Here is a 15,073-nt window from a genome sequence, read left to right as displayed (position 1 = left end):
TCTGCTCTGTGCTGCTCTGCGTTGGACCCAGCTGAGTATGGACTGAAACCTCCAGTAACTGTGAGCTAAATGAACCTTTCCTTCCTTCCTTCATTCTGAGTGTCAGGTATTTGTCCCAGCAATGAGAGAAGAGTAACTAAGACACCTGGCAAGCGCAAGGGCATGAGTTCAATTGCCGGTTCCACCAAAAGAAAAAAAAAAGAAAAAAAGAAATAAAAATAATTATGGGAGAATAAGCACTTGCCTGGCAAGCGCAGGGTCCTGAGTTCAATCCCCAGTACCACTAAAAAAAAAGAAAAAGAAAAAGAAAAAAAAAAAAAAGGGGAACATTAAGATTTTCAATTTCTGATAAGTCGTCTTTTCTTAGAAACTTGCGGGCCTGGGAGATGGCTTGGTAGAAATAAGTGCTTCCCTGGCAAGTGCAAGGGCCTGAGTTCAATCCTTGGTTCCACCAAAACAAACAAACAAAAAAAACGAAAACAAAAAACCAAAACCAAAACAAAACAAAAAAAAAGAAATTTGTTATTTTCATTCGCATTTTCAAATTTTTTGAAATGGAGTTTTCAAAATAATCTTGTTAATGATTACGGTACCTATAGTACATTTTCTTGTCACTATTTGTGTTTTTCTGTTATTTCTTTTCCTTGTTTTTAATCCATTTCATCAGTTTTGATTTGATTACTTTTCTTCAAAGAACTGTTTCTTTTGATGTTTATGATTTTTGTAAATCTTTGTTCTTAGCTTTCTTTATAGGTCTTTTTTCTGCTTTTTAAAAAAATTTTTATAGGTCTCTTTTCTAATATTATTTTTTTGTATTTTTTAGTAAAGGGTCTATAGGGTGTTCAGGGTCTCAGTACTAGACTGGACTCAAGTGATCCACCTATTTACAGCCTCCCAAGAGCTGGGATTACAGGTGGGCGCCACCACGCCCAGTCTCAATTGCTGTGTCAGCATGCCCCTGGAGGTGGGGCCTGCCCAGGGATCAAACCCGTGGCCCCTGCGTCTGCTTGCAGAGCCTGTAATCTGCTGAGCTATTTGGCCGGCCCTTCTAATATTATTTATTTTCTTTCTTTTTTAAAAATTTTGAGGGGTCGAGGAGATGGCTCAGTGGAATAAGTGCTTCCCTGGCAAGCGCAAGGGCCTGAGTTCAATCCCCAGTTCTGAAAGAAAAAAATAAATAAATAAAAATAAAAAATTTGAGATGGGTCTCATGATGTAGTTCAGGCTGGCCTTGAACTTACTCTGTAGCTTCTGCTGGTCTCAAACTCATGATCTTCCTGCTTCAGCCTCCTACATGTTGGGGCTACAGGCATGTGCCACCATGCCCAGCCTCTTTTCTAATTTTCTGAGTGCTTATTATGTAGCAGGCACTGTTCTTGGAGCTTTAGAATTAAAGTTCACTGAATCCACCAAGAACCTTGTGGGGGCAGATGAACTCCCCAAGGGAGGTTAAGTAAAGTGTCCGCGGCCCCAGAGCTAAGCAGCCTGGTCAGGCGTGAGCCCGCAGCCAGCTCTGCAGCAGCCTCTCACATGGCACCCAGCACAGGGCCACAGCGTTGCCTGCTTCTGAAACCACTCTGTGGACAGTGCACCTGTCCTCATCAAACATACCCAAACTTCAACACATAGAATTGTCATTAAAACAACAACAACAACAACAACAACAACAACAACAACAACAACAACAAAAACTCCCAGAACTAGATATTGAATCCAGGGCTTTGACACTGAGTTACATCGCCAGCTCTCCCTCTGTGTTAGTTGATGCATTGTGTCAACTTGGCTGAATGAGCTCCAGCAATTCTCAGGGTGGGGGCCCCCGCCAGGCAGGCGGGCAGGGCCCAACCTAGGGTACCACTGGGCCAGCACTGGGGTGTGCCTGGTTCAACCCGAGGGCCGTGGACCACCTCAGAGTGACTCAGCACAAAAAGTGTATCTAAAGGAACTGAGGAAGGCTTCCTGCAGCCCGGCCCTGCCCCACTTCTGTGGAGAAGTCCCAGTCTTTCTGTGGAGAAGTCCCAGTCTTTGGAGGAGCTTGATCTTCACAGCCGCGCCACAGATCTGTGATCTTCACTGTGGAGCGCTGGTCTTCGCAGTCAGTGTAGAAGGAACAGAGAGGCTTGATGGACGCCGCAGCTGCTGCTCCTCCTCTGCTCTTCACTGTCTTCTGCTGCCATCAACTGCTGTCATTTGCCTTGGAGCCAGCGAATATGGACTGAACCCTCCAATAACTGTGAACTAAATAAACCTTTCCTTCCTTCATTTTCAGTGTCAGGTATTTGTCCCAGCAACAAGTAAAAAAGTAAATAAGATATCCACCCCCCTTTTTGAATTTTGAGACAGAATCTCAATAACTTGCTAAGTAGCCCAGGATAGACTCAAACTGACAGTCCTCCCACCTGAGCATTCTGGAGGCTGGATTACAGGTGTACACCAGCATACCTGGATAATATTTTTTAAAAATTTATTTCTTTTTACAAACCACAGGTTCAGAAGCTTATTTCTCAATTTCCAAACCTAAGCATTTTTTTCCCGATTTCACTGTGTCCAGAGAGCATGTCCCATAGGAAATCAACCCCGCATAATTCTCCAATACAAGGATAGACATAAATTATCTGATGTTCCTATCATGTTAGACAATAGACAAAATTCTGTGAGGCTGGGTGGGGTGGCACAGGCCTATAATCCTGGCACATGGGAGTCCTCTTGAGTTCAAGGTGAGCCTGGGCTACAGTAAGTCTAAGGATAATATTGTAAGAACCTCTCAAAAACAAACAAACAAACAAACCAACCACTCACCAAAGTAGAAATAATACTGGGGAAAACTATTATGCTGGGTGTGGTGTCACAAGCCTGTAATTTGTGAAACTCAGAAGGCTGAGGCAGGAGGGTCACAAGTTCAAAGCCAGTCTGAACAATTTATCAAGGCCTTTCTCAAAATAAAACATATAAAAGGATATTTTAGGCAGAAAAGGATGTAGTTCAGTGCAAAGGCCTGGGTTCAACTCTTAGTACTGCAAAAAATCTCCCCTAAACTCAAGCACATACACACACACACACACACACACACACACAATTATTTTACAGAAATATTGCTGCCTTTCCTATACTTTCTCAAGACATACTTCCAAAAACAGAAAAATAGGGCAAAACATTAAGTCCCTTGATACTTCCAACTAAGCCATCCTAAGTCACCCTACTACCAGAGTTTGAGGGTGCCTATTTCCTTGCACATATTTTCCCCATCCATGAGGGTTCTTTATGTTTGTCTTTTTGAGATAAATTTTTGCTGAGCAGTTCAGGCTGGTCTTGAACTCACTTTGTAACCCAGGCTGGTCTCCAAATTGCACTGACCTTTCTGCCTCAGCCTCCCAAGTGCTGAGATTATAGGCATGCACCACCAAGCCTGGCATGAGGGTTCTTTTTTAGAGTCTATTCAATAGGTGGAAAGAGCTACATTTTGGTTTAAAATGTTTATACAGATTGTTGATAAGGATGAACATTTTAATGAATGTTTTCTATTTATGTGGCTTTTTTGGGACCATTTGTAAATCAATGATTTTTGTGTTATATACATAAGTTTTTTTTTCTTTTATTGTATTTTTGTCTTTTTGAGGCAGGGGCTTGCTATGCAGTTTAGGCTGGACTGCATCACCACACCCAGCTTAAATAAGATTTTCTAAGGGCATAGGAGATGGCTCGGCGTCATGGCATCACTGCCTGCCTGGCAAGTGCAAGGTCCTGAGTTTGATCCCCAGCACAAAAGAAAAGATTCTCCTAGCTTCAGTTGCACACTGTGATCAACCCGCCTTAGAGAATTTGCTGCCAAATGCCAAAAGCCAATTTCACCTTGTGTTCGTTGATACATTGTGTCAACTTGGCTGATTCAGAACCGGCAGATCTCAGCGTGGGCGCCTAGCCCTGCAGGTGGGCAAGGCCCAGGAATTGAGAAAGGCAGGAAGCTGCCCTGCCCCGCTTCGGTAGAGAAGCCCCAGTCTTTGGAGGAGCTTGATCTTTGCGGACGTGCCACTGTGGAGGAGCTCCGATCTTCACAGTGGAGCAGTCTCCGCAGTCAGCGCAGAAGGAAGAGAGAGAGGCTTGATGGACGCTGCTGCTGCTCCTCTGCTCTTCATTGTTTTCTGCCGCGTGAACTGCTGTCGTTTGCCTTGGCGTTTGCCTTGGAGCCAGCGAGCGGAAAACGGACTGAACCCTCCATTAACTGTGAGCTAAATAAACCTTTCCTTCCTTCATTTTGAATGTCGGGTATTTTTCCCAGCAACGAGTAAAAAGTAACTAAGACACACCTCCTTGGAGTTGTGAGGACAGGGCTCCAGAAGAGGCCACTGGAGCCTGGTCAGAGCAGTGGACAAGTCTGGCCTCAGGTCAGTGGCAAGACTGAGGAGCTGCTGCTCATTTCTTCACCTGACTCGTATTCACGTGACAACTGAGTTAAAGAGGGGCAAGATGGTTTGAGTCACAACACCCTCACAGACCTGACAATTCAGTGCAGAGACAGACACTAATCAACCCTTGAGAAAAACACACAATTAGAAGCAGAAGCAAACACAACGAAGAGTATATGCTCTACGATAGAACCACGGGGTACTCAAATGAGGAATGATCAGACTTGGGTAGTGGAAGACGGACGTTCTGGGTAGCCTATCTGAAGATGTCACATTTATACTGGGACAAAGGATGAACGACTTAAACAAAATGAGGGAAGTGTGTTTCAGGTGGAAGCAGTGGCTCTGTGAAAGCCCTGGCCCAGGAAGGAGCGCATAGTCTACTGTTGCAACTGCAGTTTTCACATGTCACAGAGGAGAGGGGCAGCAAAAATGTACAACTTGGAAGCTCTGAGAGAGAACTTTCTAAAAGAAATGGTAGCTTTTAAGACATTCTTAACATGGCTCTAGGAATGACAACTTTTCCTTTTGCTAAGAATATTCAAATGGTTAAAATTCTCTAAAACTTGATGTCTGAACAGTGATCCTAAGAGGGCCAGTTGTTTTACATACAAAACAGCTTTTGCCTCAGAAAAGGCCTGATGTTTCTAAGCTGTTTCCAGGACTGTCCCTAACTTAGGAAGACAGAGCTCAACAGACAAATATTAATCACACAGGGCTAAACAGGATGTGGACTTTGCCAAACAGCACAGAATCTATCATTTCATGTTGGGATACGTTTCTGGCACCAGGGCTGCGGTCTGCCTTGGGAAATAGTCACTTTCAATCTGCCTGGGGAAGCCAGCTATTGAGTGTTCCCACACACACAGGGCCTAAGCACGTCCGCAACAGACAAAGCGGGCATGGAGTAAGGCGGCCAACGTACTGTTCTCGCGGACCAGGCAGAACTCCCACGCGCTCTGGCTCTCCAGTGTGCTCTCCAGGTCCACGGCGACATTGGGCTCACTCTGCTTCTCCAGGCGGTACTGGGGGCCTGGAAGATTAAAGGGCAGGAGGTGGGGAGGAGGTCTGAAAGAGTGAATTTAACATTTGGAAATTACCCCATATTGGTGAAAGCTGGGAAAGCGAAAGGAAAATACTGAAGTATGTTTTGGGAGTCTAGCTAACCCAGACAGAAGGGCTTGGGATTTTCCCCACAATTCCCTGCACTTATCTGTTCTCACTCAGTTCTCCCCCAGATCAGGTAAGAGGTAAGTGGCTTTTGGGTGAGACTGACCTGGAGTCACACATGGCCACACTGTTTCTCAGCATGAGCAAGTAACCTACTGAACCTCTTCCAAGTGTGTGTTGTGGGGATCCACACTAATCTTGAAGGATTATTGTGAAGATCATAGATGATATAGGAAAAACACTTAGGAATGTTTCTGCCAGATAGGAGGCACTCCTTTAATGGTACTCACTATTAATAGCTATCATTCTAACGAATTACAGTCAGGAATAAGGTATTTTTAGACTCATGATGAAGGTTCAAAAATTCAAACAATTTGAAAAAAAAAGAAAAGAAAAAAGAAATTTCAGGTTTCTGGGTTATGGTGATAAGACGGTTGCTGGTTCACATTTTTGTCAAAACAGTCATGAAAACACAAGAGATAAAGGTTCAGTAATCTTACAGGCCAGGCATTCTAGCCCTCTTGTATCACACAGAGGATTCTGGCAGATCTTAATGAAACAATGGGGCACGTTATACATTTATTCATGGATTTCTTCGTCAAGCAAAATGACAATGTTGTTGTTCACAGGGAACTCCTAACACAGGTCCAATGACCAGAATCAAACAACTGTTTCTGTGATTTGTTAAGGGTTATTGAAAAGATGAGAGGCACAGGAATCTGTCTGAAAGGTGTGTCTGCTCAGACAGAAAGAGGCATGAGGGATCCAAGGAAAGTGACAGAGGCTGTGCTGGGCTCCCAAGTGGAAATGTATTTTTACATACATTCTTCAGCTGTGGTCAACTTGTTGATTAGTCACATTTAGTACTTCCTCATTAATCATTTCTAGTAGTTTTCCTTTCCCATGTTATATGTTCATCTGTAGCATTGTAGAGATTCACTTTATTTTCACAGTTTTGTTGATCTTTTCTCTAACTGGAATTTCATTAGTGCTTCTACAAGAGTTCTTAATAGTTATTCCTGAAGTTCTTACATATACCCAGTCTCTTTTAGGCTACTTAAATAAATCCACATGTAGAAGTCTACATAGTTCTTTTAAGCTGTAATATACTGTATTTAAATCAACAATGCAATGAGTTTCAACATCAGATACAGTAGTGTTCTAATTTTAAAAATGTATATAAGAGTATCGAATGCAGAGGATTCTTCTAGTCCCTGCTACCCATCAAGGTTAACACCTGTCAACTGACAGGAGTGCTTGCTGATCACTGGATATGTGCACAGTGATTACTAGAAGTAGTCACAGAAAAATCACACTTGGCTGAACTTTTAGACAACCTAGCTGTGGGTATGTTTAGGCCATTACAGGAAGGAGTCACCCCTGAACTCAGCTGTTTTCTAAGACACTGGTCTAGGAAATCATCTCATGGCTCGATCTGCAGCCCCAACACCTCCTAGCAACACAATGTGTGAGACACTGTCATCACTTCTCTGAATTTACAGGGAAATATGGGTAAAAGTTTAGTTGTAATACAGCTGACCCTCCACAGCCATATCTATAGATGCAATGAATTCCGAATCGAAACTTTTTAGGGGGAAAAATTGCACCCATACTGAATATATATAGACTATTGTAATTATTCCCTAAACAATACAGTGTAAGTTTTTTATACAACATTTAAACAACATTAGACATTGAACACAATCTAGAGAACCAGTTCTCCATGGATACCAAGGGAAAATTATAATTCATTTAAATAAGTCAAAATGTGGGAACTCATGTCTATCTAACAACAGAGTAACTGCTGAAATACCAGGAAGATGTTAAGAGTGATCCCACAAAAATAATACAGTAAATATAGCACAATATTTGCAGGATGATTACAACTGTAAAAAATCTGTAAACACATAGAAGATAAAAAGACTAGATGGGCTGGGGAGATAGCTCAGTAGAATAAGTGCTTGCCTGGTAAGCATAGCATCCTGAGTTCAATCCCTGGTATCGCAAAAAAAAAAAAAAAAACCCAACCTAGAAGCTTAGTTCTAAAATGTGAACACTAGTGAATTATGAGTGCTTTTATTTTTCCTTTGTATTTTTTTATATTTTTAAAATTTCCTAACAAAGCGTACCTTAGAAAAACATTCAAAGTTCTCTAATTCATTACTAGATCATTTTTTCTGAAATATGTAATTATGGCACATTGTGGCCTCTCCAATGTGTTTTTCACATGCAATAATCTAATTTAAAGCAGACAGGACCTGTTTATGCAGGCAGGCATTTTCCTCTTACACAACCCTGTGCCCAGGCATGGGTGCTCTGGGAGTAGTGCGCAGGGTGCTAGACTCCTGAGCTGTCAGCCCACTGATACCGGAACGTATGTACTCCTGCACTTTCTTGAGCAAGGAAAGCCAAGGCCTAGCTGCAAGGAGGGAATTTCAGGCTCCTTCTGCACATTTTTCTTCCAGTTTCTGTAGCTGCCTGGAAAATACGACCCAGGGAGATGGGGTGAAGGGTTGGGGGGAAATCAGGGAGTACAAGGAAGGTTCCCTACCCCTATAACATCATCCCTTGACCTACTCTCAAAGCCTTAAATGCCATCATTTTGACATTTATCTTTTTGTTTCTTGGCTTCTGCATATATTTCTATTAAATTAGTGTGTCTCCTGAAAATAAGTTTTAGGACCTTGTTCTTGAATCCTATTATGATGACTTTTAATTCTGCTTTTATGTTCATTATGTGCCACATATACTCTGTATTTCATTTCCTTGAATTTTTATAGCAATGCTGAGAGATTGATATTATCCTCCCCATTTCACAGATTTGGACTTCGTGGAGTAACCTGCCCAAGATCACAAAGGAAGGCAGGCAGGCAGGCAGGCAGGCAAAAAAACAACCCAAGGGTCTTTGGGCTCTTTAGAGCTTTAGCTTGTATGCTTTGAACCTTTCTCCTGTAAACTGTAAATTACTGGCCAATTATAAAGAGGCCATAGTTTATACTATAAGTATGGATTTTTGTTGATTTGTGGATTCATCTGGGTTCTGAATCATTTAATTTACGGTTTCTATAAATTCAAAATGAAAATGATCTGAAATAATTTATTTTAATGAAATACACACCCCAAATATGCCATGCTGTGGCTGTATTCTGGATCCATAGTAGCACAGAACTCCCTATGAAAATATGATTCATGGCACTTTACCCCGCCAGGAAGAGCCTGCCATCCTTCCCTGAGGGTATTCCTATCCATGCCTGGTTTTGTCAGTAACTGAAATTCTGAATGTTGCCTTCTGCCCTGGGTACACCCTGCTCTTCCATACAAGTAAACAAGTTAGAAACCCACTTCTCAACTCATTAAAGGACTGAGTCATCTTGACTTTAGGGAAAACGGGATGATGTATTAGTTACTTTTCTCTTGCTGCTGAGACAAAATACCCAATACCCAAAGTTAAGGGAGGAAAGGTTTATTTAGCTCAGAGTTTGTAGAGGTTTCAGTCCATCATGGGCTGGCTCCCAGGTAGGGTGGTATGGCAGAGAAGAAATAGTACATGGTGAGTAGAGGATAACAAGGCAACAAGGGACGACAGTGCTTTCTGTCCCTGACATCTAATCCAGGCTACTTTGTGTAGTTAGCACTCACACATTTAATGTTAGTACTCTTGACCCTAGCACTGCACCATGAATCAATCCCAGCATCACATACTGTCACCTCTAAAAAAGCCTACCTATGACTGCATGAGGCTTTGTGGGGACATCCAGACACAAGTCCTAACAGGTAGTTAAGTCAAGGATGTGATTAAGGATGTAAAACCAAATGGAAAAGTGCCTCTTACAAATCCACACTTCTCTCCTTAATTCTTGCCTGAATCTTACTAGCTAAAAGATCTCTCTAAGAAAGGCTGTTTAGTACATTTCCCCTAGAAAAAGGCCAGACTGATCCTTTCAGGCTATATGGTATGAAGAGAGCATAATGGATACTCAGTGTGGGCCTGTGAGCTCTGATTTGGGGCCCATTTACTTAACCTATGTTAGTTTTTCACCTATAAGCTTGGGTAATGATAGAACTACCTAAGAGACCAGTCAGAAGAGTCAACAAGCTTAGAGTTGTAAAGCAGTACCTGACACAAGGAGTGTTAAGTGTCAGTCATCCTCATCCTCATCATGGCACTGAAGCAGTCATCAAGAGATTATAATCCTGATCATCTGCCACCACCAAGGAACCTACTATGTGGCTACAGATCATCTCATTAATCTTTAGTCAATGTAGGACATAAATAATATGAACTTTATTTGCCAGGGGAAGAAACTGATTATAAAGGCTAAATAACTTGCCTGTTGTCTTTCAGGAAGTAGTGGAACTAGAGCTCCCCGTGTAACTAGGATTCCCAGATTTATATTCTCTATACTCCAGTATGAACCACACAGCATGTTACTGAAACCAAATTTTAAATACTGTCTGTTGATGAGATTATGATTACCTGGATCCACAATATATATCAAACTGCAGGCTCTACCAACTGCTTGTTTAATCTTTAGGCAGCTGACATGGATGAAAACAACAGTAGCCAAAAGTCATTTCAAAAAGACAAGCTGTGAGGTCAGTTTCTGTGAATATACTTTCACCAAAGAAATGATTGTATAAAATACACAAGGTTCTTTCACACTGAATAGGACATGGTTCTCTAGGCAACAGCTACTCTTTGGAAAAAGGTTTTAAAATGTCACAGCTGCACAAAAAGCCACAGGCCCTCCACCTCACAGCCGAGAAGAATATGAAAGAAGATTTTGGGAAGCAGTTACTCTGCAGTGATGAGGAAACCGTTTGGGCAATCCAGTGATGCGTTTATTGCAGCAATACTATGTCACCCAATGGTTCAGGAACAAAATTTTGCTCTGGGCACTTTGGGAGAGTTCCAAGTTACAACAATCAGGATTTTTATGGAATTTTATAAGCTAGAGGCAAAGATCTCAGCACATGAGTTACAAAGAAAATCTGTAGAATCTGGTGGGTGGTGAATAAATGTTCTGGGAGGTTTCCTTGACCCCTTTAACTCCTGACTGAACCATAAAAGAATTTAACACATGATTCCTTAACAGCTGAAAGGGAAGGGCCAGCTGAAAGGTAGAACCCAATGGAAAGCACCTGTCAAAGTCTGCAGGGGAGGAAGCCGCCTGCAGCCCCTGTCACTCTGCATCATCTCTCCATAGACTCATGGGAGAAACTTCCTTCAGACCTGAGTATCAGGTAAAGTGGTTTTCTCCTGAGCAAATGACTTGCTTTTGTATCGTTAGATAGTTTAATATAACTCTTGTCACTAACTGGGACCATGTCCTTTTCTCCTGTGCCCATTAGGAAGCTCAGCACTACACATGTACCCTGAATGGTGACTAGGTACACACCTCTGTGCCAGCTACAGAGGCTCAGAACTCATCTTGCGATTCACCCTGTATTTTCTTTCTCCTTTCATGTAGTTTCTTTACTAGCTAGTGGGTTGGGTTTTTTTTTTTTTTTTTTTTTTTAAACAGTGTCTCACTATGTAGTTCACTGTGGCCCTGAACTCACTACAGAGCCCAGGCTGGCCTCAAACTCACAGCGATTCTCCTGCCACAGCATCCCATGTGCAGGAATTACAGGCGTGCATCACTAGGCCTGGCTCTAGTGAATTTTTATCCTATTACAAGTGCTTTTTGCATGCTGAGCATCAGAGAACTGACTATGTGTGGGAAAAGATCAAGTCAAAAGGCCTTCATGTCAACTCTTCCATTCACCAAGTTGAAGTGCTGCTTTCATTTGAAAGAGCTTCTTCTAGTCAGAAAAAGCTAAGTGTCTGCAAGTAAGAGGCAAGGCTGGGCTTGGGCAAAAAACCGTAGGTACTAGTCAGGTGTGGTGGTGCACAATTGGGAGGCTGAATGAAGGTGGAGTATCTTGCGTTCAAGGCTAGCCTGGGCTACATAAGGAGTTCAAGGCCAGCCTGAATTACATAGCAAGACTCTGTCTCAAAAGAAAAACCTTGGTAGTGTATTTGTATCCTGAGGGAGTAACACTGCCAGGTATGCCTCCTGGGGAAATTAATCTCATCTGCAAAATGGAGAGAACAGAACTTCTCTCAGAAGGTGGCTGTGAGGATTAAAAGAGACAACCAGGGGTCCCCTGGGCCAAGTGCTTGGGCAGCACAGCTGCATTATCACAACACAGGCTGACCTGGAAAGCACTATGAGGAGGACCAAGCAGACCCCTCACCTACGAGTCACAACAGGCCAACACTCCAAGCAGAGGATGCTGGACCACATCCTACACTCTCGCAGGCATGTCCAAGGAACAGGCACATATAACTATAGACAGCATTTAAGATTAGAGACTAGTTTAGCAGCCAGCATTCCTATAGTTTCCTAGTCTCTTAGGTCCTACATCTAAGCTCTAAAAATGGTATGTATATGCCAGAACCCACAGAATAAATCTGTGTATTTGTCTCACAAACTTTTTTTTTTTTTTCTTTTGGCGGAACTGGGGATTGAACTCAGGCCCTTGTGCTTGCCAGGGAAGCACTTATTCCACTGAGCCATCTCCCCGGCCCAAAAGGGGATACAAATGAACGACCTTTTTTTTTGCGGGGGGCAGAACCAGGGATTGAACTCAGGCCCTTATGCTTGCCAGGGAAGCACTTATTCCACTGAGCCATCTCCCCAGCCCTCACAAACATTTTTGAACACCTGTGCCAGGCACAGAAGTGAATAATCAGTGATCCACATGGTCAAGGAGGCTGGGGAAGGAGTAAGACACACTTGAATAGACACAATCTAGAAGCCAATCAGTGGTCTTCCAAGACAGGGACCAGCTGCTGTGGCAGTCCAGAGGAGGGGAAAACTGAGGTTACCTGCTCCTCTTCTCTGGGGTGGAAGACTGGGAGCCAGGGGAAGAGAGAGAGGGTTGTGCATGCCTTCAGAGGTACAGAAGACCCCACAGAAGGCACAAGAAATTCAGTGTGAAAGAGGGCCAGGCTGTTGAGGCATGCAAAAAAGGCCTGGACCACACTGGGGGTCAAAATGTAGATTTCTGCCTTTTAAGCACCAGATGATAATAAAACAGAGACATGATACAGTTTTACATTTTGCTAAGACTCTGCTGGTGGCACTGTTGACAATGGGCTGGAGGAGACCAGGGACCCATCTAAGACACGAGTGCTAAGTCTTGTCTGCTTGGCTGACTCCAGAGTTCCTCACGGAGCCATCACTGACTCAGTTTGCAGCAGAGCTCGGGCTAACACCAGCTCTCCTAAAGCATATGCATTTACGATCAGCTCCATTGCTTGTAACTCTTCCTTTAGCCAGGACTGCAATACGTTCTGCTTGATCTTGATATAAGCACTGAATTCTACACAAGTGATAACTGCTGAAGCTTATACTCCATCTGAGGCTCGGATTGGATAATCTAGAATTTGAATAATAAAAAAGGAACAAGTTGACATGACAATAAGGGCACATGTTAGCCTCTTCTGAGCCAATACACAATCTGCTCTCAGTGAAACAGCTGAATATAATCAAATTAAATACAACTCCCATTACAAAAGAAGAAAGACCAGAGCTGTTCCAATAAACCAATTCTCCTGCCTAGTTAAACTGCAAAACCTTCAGGAAAGGTTTTGAAAGCATGACCCATCAGTTCTAATTTTTAAAACTTACCCTTTCAGTCAAGACTAGAAAAAGGCCCATTCCAACTTTTATCTTTACTACAAAGTGCTGTTATCTTGGCCTGATGTCAGGAGCTCTATCTCTCTTTCTGCTGACAAGCTGAGACGAGAAAGATAAGATTGGAAACGAATCTCACTTCTCTGAGTAAATAAATAATCAATACTCATCTAAATGTAAATGAGAAGGTAGCCCCCTCTGATAACAGCACTCTTATCAGAGAGCCAATTTTCTTCAGACATTTGGCCTCAACCAAATCACCATCATTCAGCCCCAGCCTAATGGCAAAAAATCGTAACTAAATTGAACCGATCACCAGAGATCAACTAAGTTCGGCCCTGGCCACTTCAGGTTCAAATGTTTGGGAATGCAATTTTACCCCCATTAACTTTCAATAGCAATGAAGAACAGACTGGTCAAGGGGCCAGTGTGTGTAATAAACAAACCCAGTCAGAGGCGGGCCAAAAGATAAGGAAGAGTGGGTTTAAGTGTTTAAACAATGCCACTGCCAGAATGGAGGCAACCCCCAAACCTGTAAGGGAAGGCACTTTGGTGGGGTGCGTGGAGAGCAATCTTTCCTCTAAGACTAAGCTGACACTGAGAAGACATTTAATTTGCTTGATAATCACAATGATTGAAGTTTATTAAAACACATGCAAGTAAAGAAAAAAGAGCTATGAAAAAGTGACCGTAGCTAAAAATAACCAGAGGTTCAAATGATCAATTTCCTCCAACTAATTTGTCTTGGACTTACATCTGACCCAGCAGTGCTGCACTGACCTGATTTAACTGAAAGAAGACGCCGTCTACAAGACAAATCACTTTCAAACCACTGCACTGGGGTTTCCATTTCTTTGCTGCAAGACTCAATTCACTGCTGATGAGAGTATTGGGGAAATTATGACCATTATTGATAGGACAGCAAAACCACTTTTACACAGTAGTCTTCAAGTCGACTGAAAGCTTGCACTAGACCATTAATGAAGGTGTCAGCTAAAATCAGAAATTAAAGACAAAGACTGGGAAAAGCCTAATTTTTAGAGCACATTATTAAGCACACCAGACACACAGACGTAGCAGCCATTCATCCTCTAAAGAGTAAGAGAGCCTAAACAAGGAGGCCCAGAGCAGCTGCTCTGCTTGCAAGCAGGCGGAGGACATGCTGCTTTCTCGTTGCTCTGGCATTCTAAGAGCAAAGGCTCTCCATGTGCTCGGTGCCAAGTCTTTATCAGCCAAAGGCGGCTATGTCTGGTGTGAGCCAGAACCACTCAGCTGTCCAATTTCTATGCCGCTGTATCAGCCTACAAGGTGGAGGTGGAAGCTTCAAGTCAGAACTGGGATGAAGGTGCTTGTACTTTTATAAACTGTGCAACACTTGGCAAGTTAGCTGATCTAGCCTTCATGAAACAGTCACAAAGACTGTGTGTAACACAATGCCTAGCACATAATAAGTAGTCAATAAGTGCCAGCTGGTATACTGCTGTACAAACTTGACAAAATTATCAACTTGCTCTTTGTGAAAACAAGTCAAATATTGCTTCATTTCCAGACTATAAGAACAATGACAACAGACACTGAGTTCTGCCCTGACCCCTAACAAAGATCCTTTATACATGTTGGCTTACTGAATTCTTATAAAACTATGAGGTAGGTTGTATTATATTCTCCATTTTACCAGGGAGGAAAATTAACCCTGGAATGATCAAGCCATGAGCCCATGGTGAGGCCAGGATGGAAATGCAGCCACTTTCCTGGGTTTATATTCCATAACAAACAGTATCAGTTTTGAGCTGTGGGCTTAAAAAAAAAAAAAAA

At 42.7% G+C, this 15,073-nt stretch overlaps 1 protein-coding gene across 7 annotated transcripts in view; it reads right to left on the bottom strand.

Annotated features, from left to right (window-relative positions):
• Mapkap1 (mitogen-activated protein kinase associated protein 1) overlaps positions 1–15,073 on the bottom strand; it is a 271,952-nt gene that overhangs the window by 57,330 nt on the left and 199,549 nt on the right. For 6 of the 7 annotated variants that reach the window (XM_004641570.2, XM_004641566.2, XM_023701631.1 and 3 more), the window contains one exon: positions 5,329–5,436. The exons of the other annotated variant lie outside the window; for it this stretch is intronic. In XM_004641570.2, coding sequence (XP_004641627.1) covers positions 5,329–5,436 — 108 coding nt within the window. The remainder of the gene's footprint in view (positions 1–5,328; positions 5,437–15,073) is intronic. 7 annotated transcript variants of the gene reach the window in all.

Source organism: Octodon degus, unplaced genomic scaffold (assembly GCF_000260255.1).
Source record: "Octodon degus isolate 3935 unplaced genomic scaffold, OctDeg1.0 scaffold00138, whole genome shotgun sequence".
Lineage (NCBI taxonomy): Eukaryota > Metazoa > Chordata > Mammalia > Rodentia > Octodontidae > Octodon > Octodon degus.
Note: the sequence above shows the minus strand (reverse complement) of the source record. Positions and strands in the feature narration are given on the sequence as shown.